The sequence below is a fragment of the Penicillium chermesinum genome, assembly GCF_028974085.1.
Source record: "Penicillium chermesinum strain IBT 19713 chromosome Unknown utg000001l:1.0-1975020.0:1.0-1976611.0, whole genome shotgun sequence".
NCBI lineage: Eukaryota > Fungi > Ascomycota > Eurotiomycetes > Eurotiales > Aspergillaceae > Penicillium > Penicillium chermesinum.
In genome coordinates, this window is record NW_026695311.1 from 337,375 (window position 1) to 353,214 (window position 15,840).

General features: G+C 52.7%; 6 protein-coding genes across 6 annotated transcripts; 3 read left to right on the forward strand and 3 right to left on the reverse strand.

Moving 5' to 3' along the window:
- Window positions 1-66: 66 nt before the first annotated feature.
- On the reverse strand, window positions 67-1,920 carry N7468_000116 (shugoshin family protein; the record flags this gene model as incomplete). Its single annotated transcript, XM_058469413.1, has 4 exons — window positions 67-737; window positions 798-1,336; window positions 1,389-1,811; window positions 1,868-1,920. The coding sequence occupies 4 exons, from the start codon at window positions 1,918-1,920 to the stop codon at window positions 67-69; spliced, it is 1,686 nt and encodes a 561-aa protein (XP_058335444.1).
- Window positions 1,921-2,241: 321 nt separating this feature from the next.
- Window positions 2,242-2,706, forward strand: N7468_000117 (DASH complex subunit DAD2; the record flags this gene model as incomplete). Its single annotated transcript, XM_058469414.1, has 3 exons — window positions 2,242-2,443; window positions 2,493-2,552; window positions 2,609-2,706. 3 exons carry the CDS (start codon window positions 2,242-2,244, stop codon window positions 2,704-2,706), a joined length of 360 nt encoding a protein of 119 aa, XP_058335445.1.
- A 1,467-nt stretch (window positions 2,707-4,173) lies between these two features.
- N7468_000118 (uncharacterized protein) lies at window positions 4,174-4,539 on the forward strand (the record flags this gene model as incomplete). Its single annotated transcript, XM_058469415.1, has 1 exon — window positions 4,174-4,539. One exon carries the CDS (start codon window positions 4,174-4,176, stop codon window positions 4,537-4,539), a length of 366 nt encoding a protein of 121 aa, XP_058335446.1.
- Window positions 4,540-5,197: 658 nt separating this feature from the next.
- On the reverse strand, window positions 5,198-6,920 carry N7468_000119 (uncharacterized protein; the record flags this gene model as incomplete). The annotated part of the gene is made up of 3 exons (XM_058469416.1): window positions 5,198-5,649; window positions 5,736-6,515; window positions 6,548-6,920. 3 exons carry the CDS (start codon window positions 6,918-6,920, stop codon window positions 5,198-5,200), a joined length of 1,605 nt encoding a protein of 534 aa, XP_058335447.1.
- A 1,788-nt stretch (window positions 6,921-8,708) lies between these two features.
- On the forward strand, window positions 8,709-12,590 carry N7468_000120 (glycerol-3-phosphate dehydrogenase GUT2; the record flags this gene model as incomplete). The annotated part of the gene is made up of 7 exons (XM_058469417.1): window positions 8,709-9,142; window positions 9,222-9,481; window positions 9,550-10,473; window positions 10,542-10,877; window positions 11,137-11,584; window positions 11,638-12,331; window positions 12,384-12,590. The coding sequence occupies 7 exons, from the start codon at window positions 8,709-8,711 to the stop codon at window positions 12,588-12,590; spliced, it is 3,303 nt and encodes a 1,100-aa protein (XP_058335448.1).
- A 1,666-nt stretch (window positions 12,591-14,256) lies between these two features.
- N7468_000121 (uncharacterized protein) lies at window positions 14,257-14,520 on the reverse strand (the record flags this gene model as incomplete). The annotated part of the gene is made up of 1 exon (XM_058469418.1): window positions 14,257-14,520. One exon carries the CDS (start codon window positions 14,518-14,520, stop codon window positions 14,257-14,259), a length of 264 nt encoding a protein of 87 aa, XP_058335449.1.
- Between the last annotated feature and the right edge of the window lie 1,320 nt (window positions 14,521-15,840).

The window sequence follows — 15,840 nt, forward strand, 5'->3', positions numbered from 1 at the left end:
CAGCCTGAAATGACCCATCAGACTGCCCCAATGAGATATTCGAGCTATCTAGGGACCCATCATCTTTCAAAGTCTCCTCACCCACTGGCGATGGGTCATAAGTGGTACCCTTGGGTGAGAGGAATGCCGCCGAGGCGGCTTCCGTTGAGAAACCTTGGCCAACACTGCTTCGCTGGAAAGAACATCGGAAATTTGGTCTGCAAGAGCAAAGTCTGCAGGCATGTTGGTACCAAAGCGTAGATGAGGACTGATTGGCCCACGAGGAGTGCCGCTACTGCCATCAAAGCTCTCTCGTGAAGCTTGGAAACTCGATGATCTGCGGCCGTCCTTACTCACAGCATCGATCATGTCTTTGGTCGGTCGACGCATCTTATCTCGAAGATTAGGCTCTGCATAGCTAATGACCGCCCCGCGACGCCGCGAGGTGCGGGATGCAGATGCTAAATCAGAGATTGTGTCCATGCTGACGGTCTTTGCCGCCGGGGAGTCTCTCTTCTGCCCTGGTTTCGGTTGGGCATAATTCGGCAATGATGTTGTTGCAGATGCAACGGAACGTTTCCCCTTTGTTTTAGTGATGGGCGGGGGCTCTTGTAAGTTCTGAGTTTGAGGCCCATCAAGCTGCTTCGCTTCTTGTGGCGAGACTGCGTTCTCACCGTCTCCCATGAGTTGAGAGATCTTGTTCTCTGACTGCAGAGAGCGTGATTTCTTGGGAGATGCAAGATTGACATTGGTACTTTCTTAACGTTCATTGTTAGGTTAGATGCACCGAGCGCAGGAAACAAAGAAGGATATCTTACTAGGCTCAAGAACTTTCCGCTTCCCGATCCCGCCAGGAGGTACTCGTTTCATCACTCGGGGAGTCTTCGATGGGGAGCCGTCTTGACGAATCGGCTCTAGGACATCAGTCTTCCTTCGTGGGCTTTGACTAGATCGCGTAAACTCGAATTCGTCGTCTTCGGGAGCCGTATCTGAGGGAATTCCATCTTCATCAGGGCTAAACTTTCGTTTTGATCCTGATTTCGCGATCTGTGTAGATATTCCTTGCGGGGTCGGATCAGACTGTAGGACTTTCTCTTCGACGGAAGTTGCTGACTCTGTTCTTTTCTTCTTTTTGCGAGTCTCCAGGGTTGGGGGTAAAAATGGATCAGATTCGACGGCCTCATATTGGAAATTTTCGAGGACGGACTCCTGCAGAGACGAACATGGGGTCTCTATGGCGGAATTTTCGTCCTTCTCCTCCGGCTTAGAAATTTCGGTATCGCGTAATAGACTAGGCTCGGCCGGGCATCGCAATGGACTCAAGCTTTCCTGGACAAGTTGCTGAATTTCCTGAGATCTGGCAAAGGTGTCAGTAAATTGGATCATACGAACAACTAGGCCAAACTTACTCTAGAGTTCTGCGTGGGAAGTGCTTGTCTTCCAAAATGGAAGGCAGCCTTCCATCATCCATTGTAGAGTCGAAGTCGACGGGTCGGCGGGGTTCTAGAGTAGAAACCTTTGGATGATCGGCATTTGTGTCGGGTTTGCTGGATTTAGCGAATTTGCGAGGTAGCTTGCCCAAATCAGATGCAAGGCTACCCAGTTCTGCTAGCTTCGCGTCCAGCCGGGATTTGATTTCGTAGACACCATCGTGAAGCACCTTGGCTGCCTCCAATCGTTCGATCTCTGAAGTAAGGTTGATGACCTGTTCCCTTAATGATACGTTTTCTCCAGGAGGTGCGACACCTCCGACTCCAAGCTGCGGATTCGCAGCGATTGCATCGAGTTTACACGCGCTATCTCTCGGTTCTGCCTGACGAAACGTCTCTTTACTAGATGGTCATGTTAGTACCAGAACATATAAGCCATACAGGACCGGGACCTTCACATACAGGCCTCAATAGACTCCGATGGAGCAGCGAAATCATTCAGCCGCGCCATAGTTGGGGGTTGAGCGCAGACAAGCGAGTCGATAGATGCGGGTCCAGTTGCGAGTTAGGAGGTTTTGGCGTAAACACGGTTGTTGATGTTTACCCGCATACAGACTAGTGCATACTGAGTGACTCAGCACATCACGTGTCAATATATACCCCACTGAGCTTGAACCTCTAATCATCACGTGCGCTGGATCGTCCTGTTGTCGGATTGCTTGTTTGGGAGGGACACCTCGAGGCGGCACGGTGATATTTCTTACGAACCGCGGACGTTCTATTCGCTACTGTGACTGTGCAAGCCTGATACTCTCTGCCTCTCAGTGCCTTCATGTCATACTCGCGCCCAACTTCCATAATACCCGGGGGGCATCGTCAGCCCTCCCAGCCATCATCGGCATTGGCGACTCGTATTGCCGCCAAGAAAGCCGAGTTGGAAAATCTTCGCCAGCTGCGCGATTTGAGCGGCACCCTGGCAATGCAAATGCAGGCGCTCGAAAGCAAGATTGCCACGTTGAAGGATGGCACCGAAGGTGATACTCTTTCCCCTCCCTACCGGGCTCGAACTAATCTAGTTGCCAGCGGTTGCATGTGTTCTTGCCAATTGGGACAACGTCCTGCGAGCTATCAGTTTGGCCTCCAGTAAGCGTGATGGATAGCTTATCTTTGTTGGATCATCCGTTAATTCAATCTTGCAGGAAAAGCAAGTGGACTCCCGGGCGAGTCCGAGGACCCTGCGGAGACTCGCCTGCCAGCCACCCTGGTTCGCATTCCTAACCAAGGGGAGAACGAGTGAAACCACTGTCTTTCATTGTCTGTCCCCGTGATGGCTTTTCTCTGCTTGGCATTCTTTCCCCTTGAACTTTGTGGAGGGCTAAGCTCAAGACGGCCTTTCCCCACATGCACATGAACGTGGTACTTAGCCAATGGACCACATTGCTCCCCTACACGCGCGCATCAGAAAAGGGTGGGGGGATTTTTTCCCCTCCCAAGAGATCCGATCATCCGAGAGATAAGTCTCAGACGAGGGTAATGATTATACTGATCTTCTACCGGGGTCCTCTCCATGAGGGGAAGCACTCCTGAAAACCACGAAGCTTTCCCCCGCATTCCCAAGCGAGTCGTTATTCTCGTGTAACTCCTTTGGGCCTGGACGATGCAGCTAGTTTTACCTCTATGGGGCCAGGGGGGTAAAGTATAGAAGCATAATACGCCGGATTATAACTAGAAGGAGGGGAGGCGAGGTTTGAGGAGGTGCGTGCGTGATAGTCGTAAATTTGTACCATAGAGAGACTTCGTACTAGGTGATGAGATTTACGCACAAAAGGCCCAAAGCCCCTTAGTCGTACTTTGTCCTTTTTCACGGTTTCCCAATGTCCCACACGAGGCAGACTATTCCGTCGGCATGACGGGATACCGATTAGCAGTCTTTCGTAGGAGAGGAAATATATGCATGCGCCGTCGCAGGCACAAAGAAGGGACTCTGGGGAGTACAAACTTAGAAAGGACAAGGTTTGCGGTTTTGATCTGCAACGCAGGGCGATCGTGATTTGGCCAGGAATTGGTCTCATCAGGCACAGTAGGCGAACGCTTAGGCCGTGAATGCGCAGATGACAGGCTTGAGAGGCTTGAGAGGCGTTGAGGGGCCGCACGGCCCAGTGGGAACGTCGATGGTTGCCCCTTCGAGGTTCCTGCAGGTCGCATAATGCGCTCAGGTCCTTTTTTTTTTTCTTTTTTTTTTTCGCTCTCGATCTTTTTCGCTTTAAGCGCCCGAACCACATTAAAACAGGGGCCCCGCAGAGGGTCACCCTATCACCTCGTTGGCCCAGTTAGCCTAAGTTGCCTGTGCTCCATACTGTACGAAACTCCCCCCCCTGTGTCCGCGCCACGGTACCTCCCCGTCCCCATGTAACCCATGATGAAAAGCATGTACCAATCTAATCCTGTCAACCCTGCCAATCATGCCAATCATGCGAATCGCACGTCCCCTGCCTATTTGGGGCGCCCCACTATTCTCGATGCCTGCTATAGGCTCTGAGGGAGGGGGGAAATGGTCATGTCTGATGGCATGATTGATTGGGGTGGATACGCCGGGATGAGGTGATCGCTGTTCGATGCCTCGCTGCTATTATATTATCAAACCTCTGGCCGGAATTCTTCAGCCTTTCGATGCGCGATAAACCGCATCTTATAAGACACCCGGCCTGCTCATTCTCGTGCCTCACTCTCTTCGCTCCCTCCGATCTCTCTCCCTCGTTCCACCATGTCAACTGAATGGTCACTGGATTTCTGTCTGGTCTGTGACCGTCAAACCCTTGGCGGTCCCTATTGCTCTCAATCCTGTCGACTCACCGAGCTAGATCGTCCAGCTCCCGTCGAAGACCACATCTCCCAGCCCTCAACCGCTGCTCATTCTCGCTCCTCTACCATCGAATCTACCACCGAGGCCCAGGCGGCCCTCAGTTTATCAGCTTCATCTTCTCAGACCTCCCTGTCTTCTCTCCGAAGCCATGCCTCAAGTGCTACCCTCTCCGACCATCTCCAAGATGAGCTCCGGGATTATGCAAGCTCGTTCGACCCAGTTCGAGACTTGAAGCGACGAATGACGACCTCCCAATCCGACCATTGATTTTCTTACAATCCTGTCTGCCATGACCTTCATACCCGCTACCTATGCTTCTCTCTTTCCTCACTCGGGCTTCCTCGCGCCCCCTCACCATTGTACCCTAGCGAGTAACTGCATTTCTCGGAACCTCGGCGCCTCGACACTCAAAAAGGACTTGAAATTTATCCCTGAACGTCTCCACTACACGTCGCTTTCTTATACCCCGACTTTGGCGACCTCGTTTCTCATTTGTTCTTTTTCTTTTTCTTTCCTTTTTTTTTTTTCATTGGCTATGTGACCATATTGGAGTTGGGACTGGAATGGATCATGATACACCGGCTCAGAATGCTTGCGCGATTTTCGTTTTGGGTATAATGGTTACTATATGCTCCCCAAGTGGGACGAATCCTCAGAATGTAGATTAATACAGTGGAAAATTCCCACGAAGTCCCATTGATCGGCTCTTCTGTACTACTCTTGATCCCGGGTCGTATACAAATAAAAGTGGGGAGCGATGGAGATAAGAAAGGGACAACTCGGGTAGAATGGTCCACCTTCGTGAGCCGATCCGCTACAATGGCATCATTCGTACCCTGCCACGTTCCCTTGTTATTTCCATCAGTCGTCATATCCCCCCCACCTGAACGTCTTTCATCTAGTCATATTGCATGCCCCCCCATCCTTATTGTCTCAGCGCCTGCTTCAACGCGGCCGCATCCTTGGGCACGAATCGAGCTTTGTACCTTTGTGGGATGGCCACTAGACTGGTTGGATCCGAGTTACCCCGAACAGGATGCCAGTCCATGTCCTCATACGGTTCGATGTGAAAGCTGTTCAGCGTTCGCATGAACACTAGATAAAGCTCGCGATTGGCGAGTAGGGAGCCTGCACACATTCGGTAACCTATGCCGTATGTGAACAGCGGGGCGTCTGGCTGCTCCAGCCACCGCTCTGGCCGGAATTCCTCTGGGTCGGTCCAGATGTCTGGATCTAAGCAATTGTTAGCGGCCTTGGGTAGCACCGTGTGATAGATCTCACCCATGTTACAAGCCCAAGCATTCAAGAAGATCACCGTACCCTTGGGAATGACGACGCCTTCATATGTGATCTCGCGAATTGAAGTTCGGGGTAGCGCTAGCCGAAGGACCGTGAAATATCTATATCAATATGGTTAGCAAAGATCCGCAAGCCTTCTTGCTCAAGTGGGACCGACCGAAGACATTCCCGAACTAATGCTGCAACATAGGCGCATTTCTGATCATCTTCAGCTGAACACATAGGCTCGTTTGCGCCGTACATCTCCGATATGGCTTGAGCTGCCTTTTTCTGCACGTCCGGCCGTGTGGAGAGCAGCCCGATGCTCCAAGCGACCAAGGTGGTGACAGTGTCTAAGCCACCAGAAAGCATCGTCAAGCTGATGGACGTGAGCTCTTCGCTGTTCAGTTTTGCCTCCTTATCCAAGATCACGTTGGCCTGGATACATGGCTTATGGGTTCCTTTCTCCATTCGCTCATCCAGATCCCGGTTCAAAGCTCCCAAGTATTTGTCACGGCGCGCCCGCATTTCCGCAGCTCTCTTCGTATTGGAGTTGAGCGGGTTCAAACGTAGGAGGGGAATATAATCCTGCAAGTTGCCCGTGGTGCTTCGAAACTTGCTGATCTCCTCCTCAACATGGGTGATCTCATTGAAGAGGTCTTCCTCCTGCGATGCGACACGGACGCCCCAGTTAAGAGTCAATGCTAGGCTGAGACTGAGTCGCTGGATCATGGGCATCGGGTCGACAGGGGTATTGCCGGCCTTGCCGTATCGGTATAGCTCTTCCACAAAGGCCTTAGTTTCCGTTTCCAGATGAGGTACATACGAATCGACCGATGGTCGGTTCAGCGCAGACGCCGCGCCCTTTCGGCGGCGCTTCAGTGACTCGCTATACGGCGAGGTACCGATGGTCGTCCCCGCGGTATTGGAGACGATCTTCTCAAAATTAGCCCTATACTGACGCTCTAATAGCGGTAGCATTATGCTTTCGAATGACCGACCTTGTGGAAAGTATAGAATTCGGGCCGAGAGCTCAACGCCTGGGCATTCTGACCGAAGAGTACTTTTGCTGCTGCTGCCGAGTTCACCACCACGATGGGGATATTGCCTAGTTGAATCTGGTATACAGCGCCAAACTGCTTGGCCCAAAGGCGGTATTGCTCAGCAGCGTTGACCCTAATCTGGGCCAGGTTGCCAATCAGTGGCAGGCCGGTAGGTCCCGTAAGGCCCTTGATGCGCGCCGAGGCGCGAGTAAACTCGTTGAGAATCACATAGATCAGCGGCAAGATGAAGGCCGCTAATCCCAGGGACTGCCATGGATGCTGTATCGCTTGGCCCTGTAAGGCTACCAGAGTCGCTGCGATGGCCATTTCAAGTTCTGGTTGCTAAGGTATCCTGAAGTTCACGCCGTACGGCATTGCTCAAGTCCCATTATATAGATGAGGGGAGATCTTTGCCTGTGGCCATGGAAATGTTCCGTACCACAAGGCCCCTGCGATTGACTTCGTACCCCAGACAGGAGTCCCATTGCCCCACAACTGCTGCTTTCTCCAGGTCGGCTCTGACCCCAGACAACCGAGTCCCGCGCGGGCCCCGCCCGCACTGCGGGAAATAGTGCGCTCTTTGTCTTCTGTATGTAGGGAGTATAGTTAAATTGGGGTTTACTGAGGTCTACTGACTGCTCGTCCTATATAGACCCGCGCTTCAAACTTTAGAAGTCTCGTAACCCGTCATTAACCCCCAATCGCTGTCTGCCTCCCTGTGTAGTACGAAAGTGAACAGACAGTTTTCGAGAATTACAAGGATACTCAAACAAATAAGCGAAAGAGAAGGAACTACGGTCAGACATTAGAGAACTAGACTCGAGAGTCGGACTTGGGCCAGGGGCGAAAATTAAAATGGCCGCGAACACAGCAACAACGCCCACGCCAGGGGGGGTGGGGGCCCCCCAGGGAGGCTGGGTCACCCATAAAGACTTTGCGGCCACTCCCTGGCGTCCTTTGGGACCCGTGGGCGTCCGAGCTTCTACGTTATAAAACACACAACACAAGCCACCCTTTGGGCACTGGATTTTTTTTTTTTTGGGTGGGCGCTTCTTTTCTTGCTCTTTCCCGCTGGTCAAAGGGAGATGAAATCAAAACACCAGAAGAATGTACCTGGAGCATGCCGAATTTATGCAAGGAACGGGGAACTAGGAACGCGCCATCTGTCCTTTGGCGAGGGAGATCCTCGCCGGATCACTTTGATGATATTCTTTTTTCATATGGCGCTGTCTAGAGCACGGGGCCAGCTACGAGCTATAATTCGAATTTGCGAGATTCCAGACTTTTAACGACCCTAAGCATTCCATAATTCTTGAGGCTAGTGGACCCAAAGGGACGAGAGCTCCCAAAGAACATGCCCCTGAAAATCGGGGCCGCAATTTAGAGTGGAGCTGAGCCGCATTCATTGTCAGCTGCTCATGCAGATATTTGCAGGACGTGGATCGCTGGGGGGCATTTTTAGAGATTTAGAGATTCGGGCGACGGCGCTAGTGGCAATAGGAATTACGGGCCGGCACTAGGCCAGCGAGCTGGAACGGGCAATAGCAACATCGGTCATATTGAAATCAATTGGATGGGACTCCTTACGTGCCAGACCAGGACGTTCCAAGGCTGGAGACATCTGGGAGACATCCTCCACGGCCAAAAACAAGGCGAGCAACAAGTCACTGGAATCGCGGGAGTCGCTGAAATTTCTGCATGGTCACATGTAGAATCGGGGTGGACATCCGGATTCCTGCTAAGCTCACCCGACAGCGTGATTGGCGGGATCTGCCTCGATGAACAAATTCAGACAGGTTGGGACCCGCTGGAGCTGATGATGCTCTCTGTGGCTGCGCCAACCGGTTTTCTGGAAGGTATAGCGATCTGCTCTGTTCTGCTCTCGTGTACTCCGTACTTGCTGCCACGTTCCCTACCGGTTTTATCGCCTTTATCGCGGGCCCCAGCCCATTCCGTCATCGTTCCCCCAAAAACTCCGCTTCCTCTTCCCTTTCCCTCCCTTCTCTCTCCCATCTCCATCTTTTTTCCTGTTCGAACCCGCCATTGTTTGGACGGATTCAATTGACCAACTAACCGCTTAGTGCGTGCAATTGGTCTTCGCCACATCAAAAGATAATGGCTGCTCGTCATTCTCGTAAGCTTCTGCGACCGCTGCTCTACACTTCGGCCGCGGCGGCGGCCGGTGCCGGAGCGCTATACATTTCCTACCGTCCACGAAACATCCCCGGTCTCGAAGGTCCCGCTGTGCCCTCCCCCGGTTACCATGAAGGCAAACTGGTTCCCCCCAGCTTCCCTACCATCAAATCTCGTCTCCAGCAGATCCAGGACTTGAAGAAGAGCGAGGCTTCCGATGAGATCTACGACCTTCTGGTCGTCGGAGGTGGTGCGACCGGTACGGGCATTGCCCTCGACGCCGCTACCCGTGGCTTGAAGGTGGCGTTGGTCGAGCGGGAGGATTTCAGTTCCGGAACGAGCAGCAAAAGTACGAAGATGGTGCACGGTGGTGTGCGTTATCTGGAAAAGGCATTCTGGGAATTAGACTATAATCAGTGAGTCAACAGACAACCGGGATAATCTTGATCAGCCCCCGTCCAGCCTGTGCTGACAAGCGACGTCGCTCCAAATCAGATACGCACTCGTAAAAGAAGCGCTTCGAGAGCGCCGGTACTTCTTAAACACTGCCCCTCATCTTTCATCATGGCTGCCCATTATGGTGCCCCTGCAGAAGTGGTGGCAGGCTCCTTATTTCTGGGCCGGTTGCAAGGCCTACGATTTCCTGGCTGGATCCGAGGGAATCGAAACCTCTTACTTCTTGACAAAGAGTAAGGCCATTGAGTCATTCCCTATGCTCAAGCGTGAAAACATTGTTGGAGCTTTGGTGTACTACGGTAAATTGCCCTCGGCCCCCTGGTTCAGCGTTGGAATGGTTGGAACTAATTCGCGGATGCACTTGCAGATGGTGCACACAACGATTCTCGTATGAACGTCTCCCTTGCCATGACCGCGGCGCTCTATGGCGCTACCGTTGTTAACCACATGGAGGTCACCAACTTGACCAAGGACGAGTCCGGCAAGCTGAATGGAGCTCGTTTGAGGGATATGATTCCTCCCAAGAATGGAAAGCCCTCCGAGGAGTTCGGCATCAAGGCCAAGGGTATCATCAACGCCACCGGCCCTTTCTGTGATGCTATTCGTAAGATGGACGAGCCCGAAACCCAGGAAATTGTTGCCCCTAGTTCCGGTGTCCACGTTGTGCTCCCCGGATACTACAGTCCTGAGAGCATGGGTCTGATTGATCCCGCCACCTCTGATGGCCGTGTCATCTTCTTCCTGCCATGGCAGGGCAACACCATTGCCGGTACCACCGACGCACCCACCACCATCACCCAGCACCCCGAGCCCTCAGAGAAGGACATTAACTGGATTCTGGACGAGATCCGTGGCTACCTCGCCTCGGATATTACTGTGGAGCGCAGCGATGTTTTGGCTGCGTGGTCTGGTATCCGTCCTCTGGTCCGTGACCCAGCCAAGTCCAGCTCTCAGGCTCTCGTCCGTAACCACTTGATCTCCGTTTCCAAATCCGGTTTGTTGACCTGCGCTGGTGGTAAATGGACGACTTACCGGCAAATGGCCGAGGAGGCTGTCGATGAGGCTATCAAAGCCTTCAAGCTGACCCCTCGCAAGGTCACTGATGTTCCCGATATCAGTGGTGTCGGTGGGAGTGGACTGGTAGCGGACGGTGCGACTTTGGACGGCACCTGCCAAACTCACCAGGTTCGCCTGATCGGTTCCCACGGTTTCTCCAAGACTCTCTTCATCAACCTGATTCAACACTTCGGTCTCGAGACCGATGTCGCACAGCATCTGACGGAGTCCTACGGTGATCGTGCTTGGCAAGTTGCTGCCCTCTCTTCCCCAACCACCCTCCGCTACCCCGTCCGTGGCCAGCGTATCCCCCCCTCTACCCCTTCGTGGATGGCGAGGTCCGCTATGCCGTTCGTCACGAGTACGCCCAGACTGCCGTCGATGTTGTTGCTCGTCGCACCCGTCTGGCCTTCCTGAACGCCGAGGCTGCATTGGAGGCCTTGCCCACCATCATTGACTTGATGGGTGAGGAACTGGCCTGGACCAGCCAGCGTAAGGACCTGGAGTTCAAGGATGGCCTCACTTTCCTCCGCTCTATGGGTCTTCCTGAGAGCTTCCAGAGTTTGTCCCGCTGGGAGGTCCAGAAGGGCAAGGTGAAGGATATTGAGGTGGAGCAGCGCAAGAGCTTCTCTCGTACTGGTGAGTTTCTTAATCCATGGGTTTTGCGCGATAACGAAACTGACAATGTGATAGACCCCCCCTGCGGACATTCTCCAGAGCGAGGGCTCCACCGACCCTGCGGTTGCTTTGGTCAAGAACTAGACGTGTGACATATAGAACGACTTGTACAAATAGACATTTAATATTTCTTGTGTTCGACAAAACTTTCTCTTGGGACTCCTTCCCTGTTCCTTCTCGCCCCTTGATTGTAAAACGGCAAGAGCAACCGGCCGCTCAGACGGACTACCAATGGACTGTCCAAATGCTTCTGCTAACTGGTCTCCCAATTACTCCTCTCGTCTTCTTTACTTCTCACCCAGCACTATGGAGATGAAGCCGCCAGGCGCCAGGCCTACGCGAGATTCGTCCAAAGATGATACCGAGCTTGAGCCGGGAGTCGCTGATATCGAGACCCAACCGGCGGCTCACGATTCGCTGGACCCCTTTGGCGATGAGAGCAGTGCTACGGTCAAATACAAAACGATGGCATGGTGGTCGGTGACCGGCGCATGTCCAGTGCACATTGGCTTCACTGACATCCATCTCAGGCAGGCAGGAATGAGTGAGCAGGTCTCGAACCGAGACTTTCCCGCCCCACGACTAACACCAACAGTCATGATCGCAGAGACCATCTCTTTGGGCATCCTGGCTCTACCCAAGGCACTTGCTGTTCTTGGTCTTCTACCGTATGCCAGAGATCCCCCTTTCTACAGGTGTGTACTGCTAATCATGTCTTTAGGGGAGTAATGACTATCTTGAGCATTGGGATCATCTCCACGTACACAGGTTACACCATTGGGCAGCTAAAACAGCGGCACATGGAGATTCATAGCATGGCAGATGCCGGTGGCCTTTTCTTGGGTCAATGCGGTTGTCGGGTGCTGGGAGCAGCGCAGCTATTGTTTTTTGTGTTTGTGATGGGGAGCCATGCTCTGACGTTTTCCATCATGATGAACGTCCTCACAGGACATAGAGACTGTACCATCCTCTATGCATCCATCGGCGTGCTAGTCTCATTCGTCTTGACTTTACCTCGCCGGCTGGAGCGACTATCACATCTCTCATCTGTCAGCTTCGTTAGCATTATCGGTGCAGTGATGGTTGGTATGATTGGGGTTTCTGCTCACCATCTGCCACCTCCGGTGATTGCGGTCTTTCCCCCACATCCCACTGTGCATGACGCTTGCCTGGCTTTGGCAAATGTCGTTTTCGCCTATGCCGGCCATGTGGCCTTCTTCACTTTCTTTTCCGAATTGAAAGACATCCACGACTTTCCTCGGGCTCTTGCTATGCTTCAAATCTGTGAAATGATTCTGTACACCGTCACTGCCGTTGTGATCTATGTCGCTGTCGGGTCTGAAGTCACCTCTCCCGCGTTGAATTCCGCTGGGAAGTGGTTCCGCATCATTTCTTATGGCATTGCAATGCCTACTGTGAGTGGCATCCGTTTCTAGATAGGAGACCAGCGTCGCTAACTTTCCCTAGATTGTGATTGGAGGGGTGGTGAACGCCCATGTTGCAGTCAAGTTTATATACATCCGTCTGTTCCAAGGCACTGATGCAATGCACGCCCGATCCCTTTCGGCCCGAGCGGCCTGGGCAAGCATATGTGCAACCCTGTGGATCTTGTCCTGGGTGATCGCAGAGGCTATCCCGGTGTTCAATGATGTACTCGGGCTGACGGTATGGTAGATCTCTGATCCATGTCCTCACCCCCACTTTAGAAGCTAACCAGCCCTACTAGAGCTCTCTTTTTGCCAGCTGGTTTTCCTTTGGGCTGCCTGGGACGTTCTGGTTCTACTTAAACCGAGACAATTGGTTCAGAACTCGGAAACAGACCGTTCTTTTCTGCATCAATGCGTGCCTAATACTTCTGGCTGCGGTCATCGTAGGTCTACCCCAGGTCACCCCATGTCTCTGCAGGATTCTAGCTGACCACGTCTAGTGCATGGTTGGAATGTACTCGTCTATTCGGTCGATTGCGCAGAACCTCCGGACGGGCCTCCGAGGGGGAGTTTCTCCTGCGCTGACAATTCCCTTAACTAGATGCGTGTGTATTTTTCACTTCTCATTTCCGTTCCTTTTCAGGTTGCCATGGTGAGATGCGGTAGATGATCGGCAGAGACCTGCAAGGATCCAGTTGGGGGGGGGAGGGGTGGATTTGCAAAATTTTCATGGTGGGGACTTTGATGGACATGCTCTTATTCTTTTTCAGGCAGGAGTCTATTCGGTGGGCTCCAATAGGTGTTGAACCAACGCATGACTATTTCTTCCAATCGGGACATCGAGGCGCCCGAGTGCAATATTGAACGTCGCCCTGTATGCCGATCTGCACTAGACTTGATACTTCGGACAATGATCGGCGAGGCCAGCGCAAATCAATTCGTAGAACCGATCATCGGAACCCTTAGCTTGCATCCGGGTCGACGTCAAACGGACACGTAGGACGACTACTCCGTAGTCCCCTGCCAAATTGCCGCTCAAGTCTCTCGACGAGTCGGCGGGCGGAACATTGCAGCCGGGTCCATGCAGCGCAGCCTCTGGCAGCTCGGGAGCTCCAGAGCTCTTCTCCACAGCGGCAAAGCTCCGATTCTTTCCTCCAAAGAACCTTTCGGGCAAAATGGGAAAATTGGAGCTGGAAAGTTTCTAGAAGTTGTGGGGAACGGGGCTCTCCACAAGAGAACCACTTGAGGTTCAAAGGTTTGATTCTATTATACATAATCTCATCACGTTCGTAACAGGGGGACACCTAACAATTCCGCCCCCCCAGAGTAGATGTACAGTCTTTTTATATGCATTGAAGGGTGGAAATGACGGAGAAACCCTCCGGCCCAGAAAGAATCGCAAACCCGACGGAGCACAGGGATCGTAAACACAAACCCCTGCCCCGTACTTAATTTTCCGCAGGATGCAACTCTCCTGCCCACCTGAGGTGGTTTCCAGCTAGGGAAGCTCCCCGGGGGGGCCCCATTGGGCCCGATGGGGACCATGTCTCCTTACTCCACCCGCCTCCTCCCCAGTCTCCTCTTATGGCTAATGGGAAGGATGACTGCAAGGACCGACGTGCAGTTAGACAGTCGGTGAGTTGGCCAGTCATTGTCGAGGAATCCCGAAAGGCGCTGGAGACCATATGTTGGTGGGGCCAACCTGCAAACCCTGCAATAGATAGAAGCCCTGGCGGGCAGGTTGCCTGTGGGGGACAAAAGGGGGAGAGAGTAAGAGAAAGAGAGAGAGAGAAAAGAGGAGATGAGGGAAGGAGGGGGGAGGAAGAGGGGGAAGATGTCGAATCTCCTCTTCCCCGTTTCTTGCAGATTGGATTTCTGGAGAAGTCTTTTGTCCCTCCACCCCCGGGGGCCGGCTATTCGTGGTAGTTGTTCCAAAATCGCGCGACGGCCTTCTGGGCCACATTGGAACCACGATACCGTTCCAGAAAATAGTTGAAGAGGGCGAATTCGTCTCGGTTCAAGACATAGCTGTCTGGTTCGGCCTGGATCCGGTTCCATAGATCGCTGATGGCGGCTTCGAGGGTGGCCGTGGTTTGGGAATCCACCGTTTCAGTTTCACAATTCCGCGCATGTTCCAACGCTTGTCGAATGCCGGCTTGAGTCTTGGAATCGGGCATGATAATAAATGCAGAGGGCTCAGATAGCGAAAGATCAACCGAAGGAAGCCAGGGACGAAGAGAGAGGGAGAAGAAGAGGGAGAGAGAGAGGTAGAGATAGAGCCCGTCCAGTATAGAAGGGAAGGAGGAAAATCGGACAAATGGCGAGCCACCCGGGGAATGTCTTGTCTTTTCAATGATGAAATGGATTCCAAGTGGAGTCGGGAGGGGGAAAAAAGGGAAAGGGGGAAGTGGGAGTCTGAGCAAATCTGGGCCAGTCGTCCCGAGATTATCACAATTATCGGAAGATGCTAAAAAGTGACTTCAAATTTAGATTGCCTCCAAAGTAAGGCGGGTGACATGGGGTCAACTCATGGAGATGGATCCAACAGAAGACCGGCCAAAACCCAGAGAAGCGAGGGCTATATGACCGAATACAGAACCATGAAAAACAAAAAAAAAAAACAGAAAAACGGAAAAATGGAAAAAAAAGGTAAAAACAGAACCAAAAAACAAAAGTGGGTGGGGTTATGGTTCAAGGACGGGCTCGCCCGCTGTGGGAGCGTTTAAAATTACTGGCGTAACGGTTTTTTCTCCAATCTCATGCACTCGAATGACATGCTCCGGGGATCGAGCTGCGATCGGAAAGCATCCACGTCATCCATGCTGATTCGCGGATGATGGTGCATCCTAGGGGTGGTCGGGTGGACGCTTAAGCCTCGACTTTTGCTCATGCAGCCAAACCCTTGGACAACAGCCTTGGGAGGGCCCAGAAAGTCCGGTGCATCAGTTCAGTGGGGCGGGCTCCACCGGGCAGAGGATGTGAGGCTCCTTGAAGGTCGATGTTTCCCAGGTCTCCGGCCTTCGATTCTCTCACGAGTCTATGTACGCAATATGCCATCTTACGATCTTGCCCTAGGTTTCTGCAGCCCGTAACGCAGTGTCGCCGTGCCGTGTCGAACCGTGGACACAAAATCCAAGTCCATTTGGTCCAGCTGGAACTGGAATGATCGGTCAGGTCCGTTTTCTTTGTCCCACAGAGTTCCTTTCCCCCTTGTCGGAACGTGGCCTCTTTGCCCTAAGATCAGTCTGCGATCCACTGCGCGGCTGATCCCCTCCAGGGGTCCAGCCGAGAGCACCGTGCAGAGTATGGACTCGACATGGAGAGATTGGAATCTTGGAAAGTGTAAATCCTTTCGGAGAGGCCCTTGCCTCTCCGGGCCCGTTATCCTTTTTTTCACGTGCGGAGGATCGAGAAATTCCGGGACTCTCAAGGCTTGTCTTTCCCTCTATATGGCAGGACAATATGGAGTGCATCAGCGTTCAAATATGACCCTACCT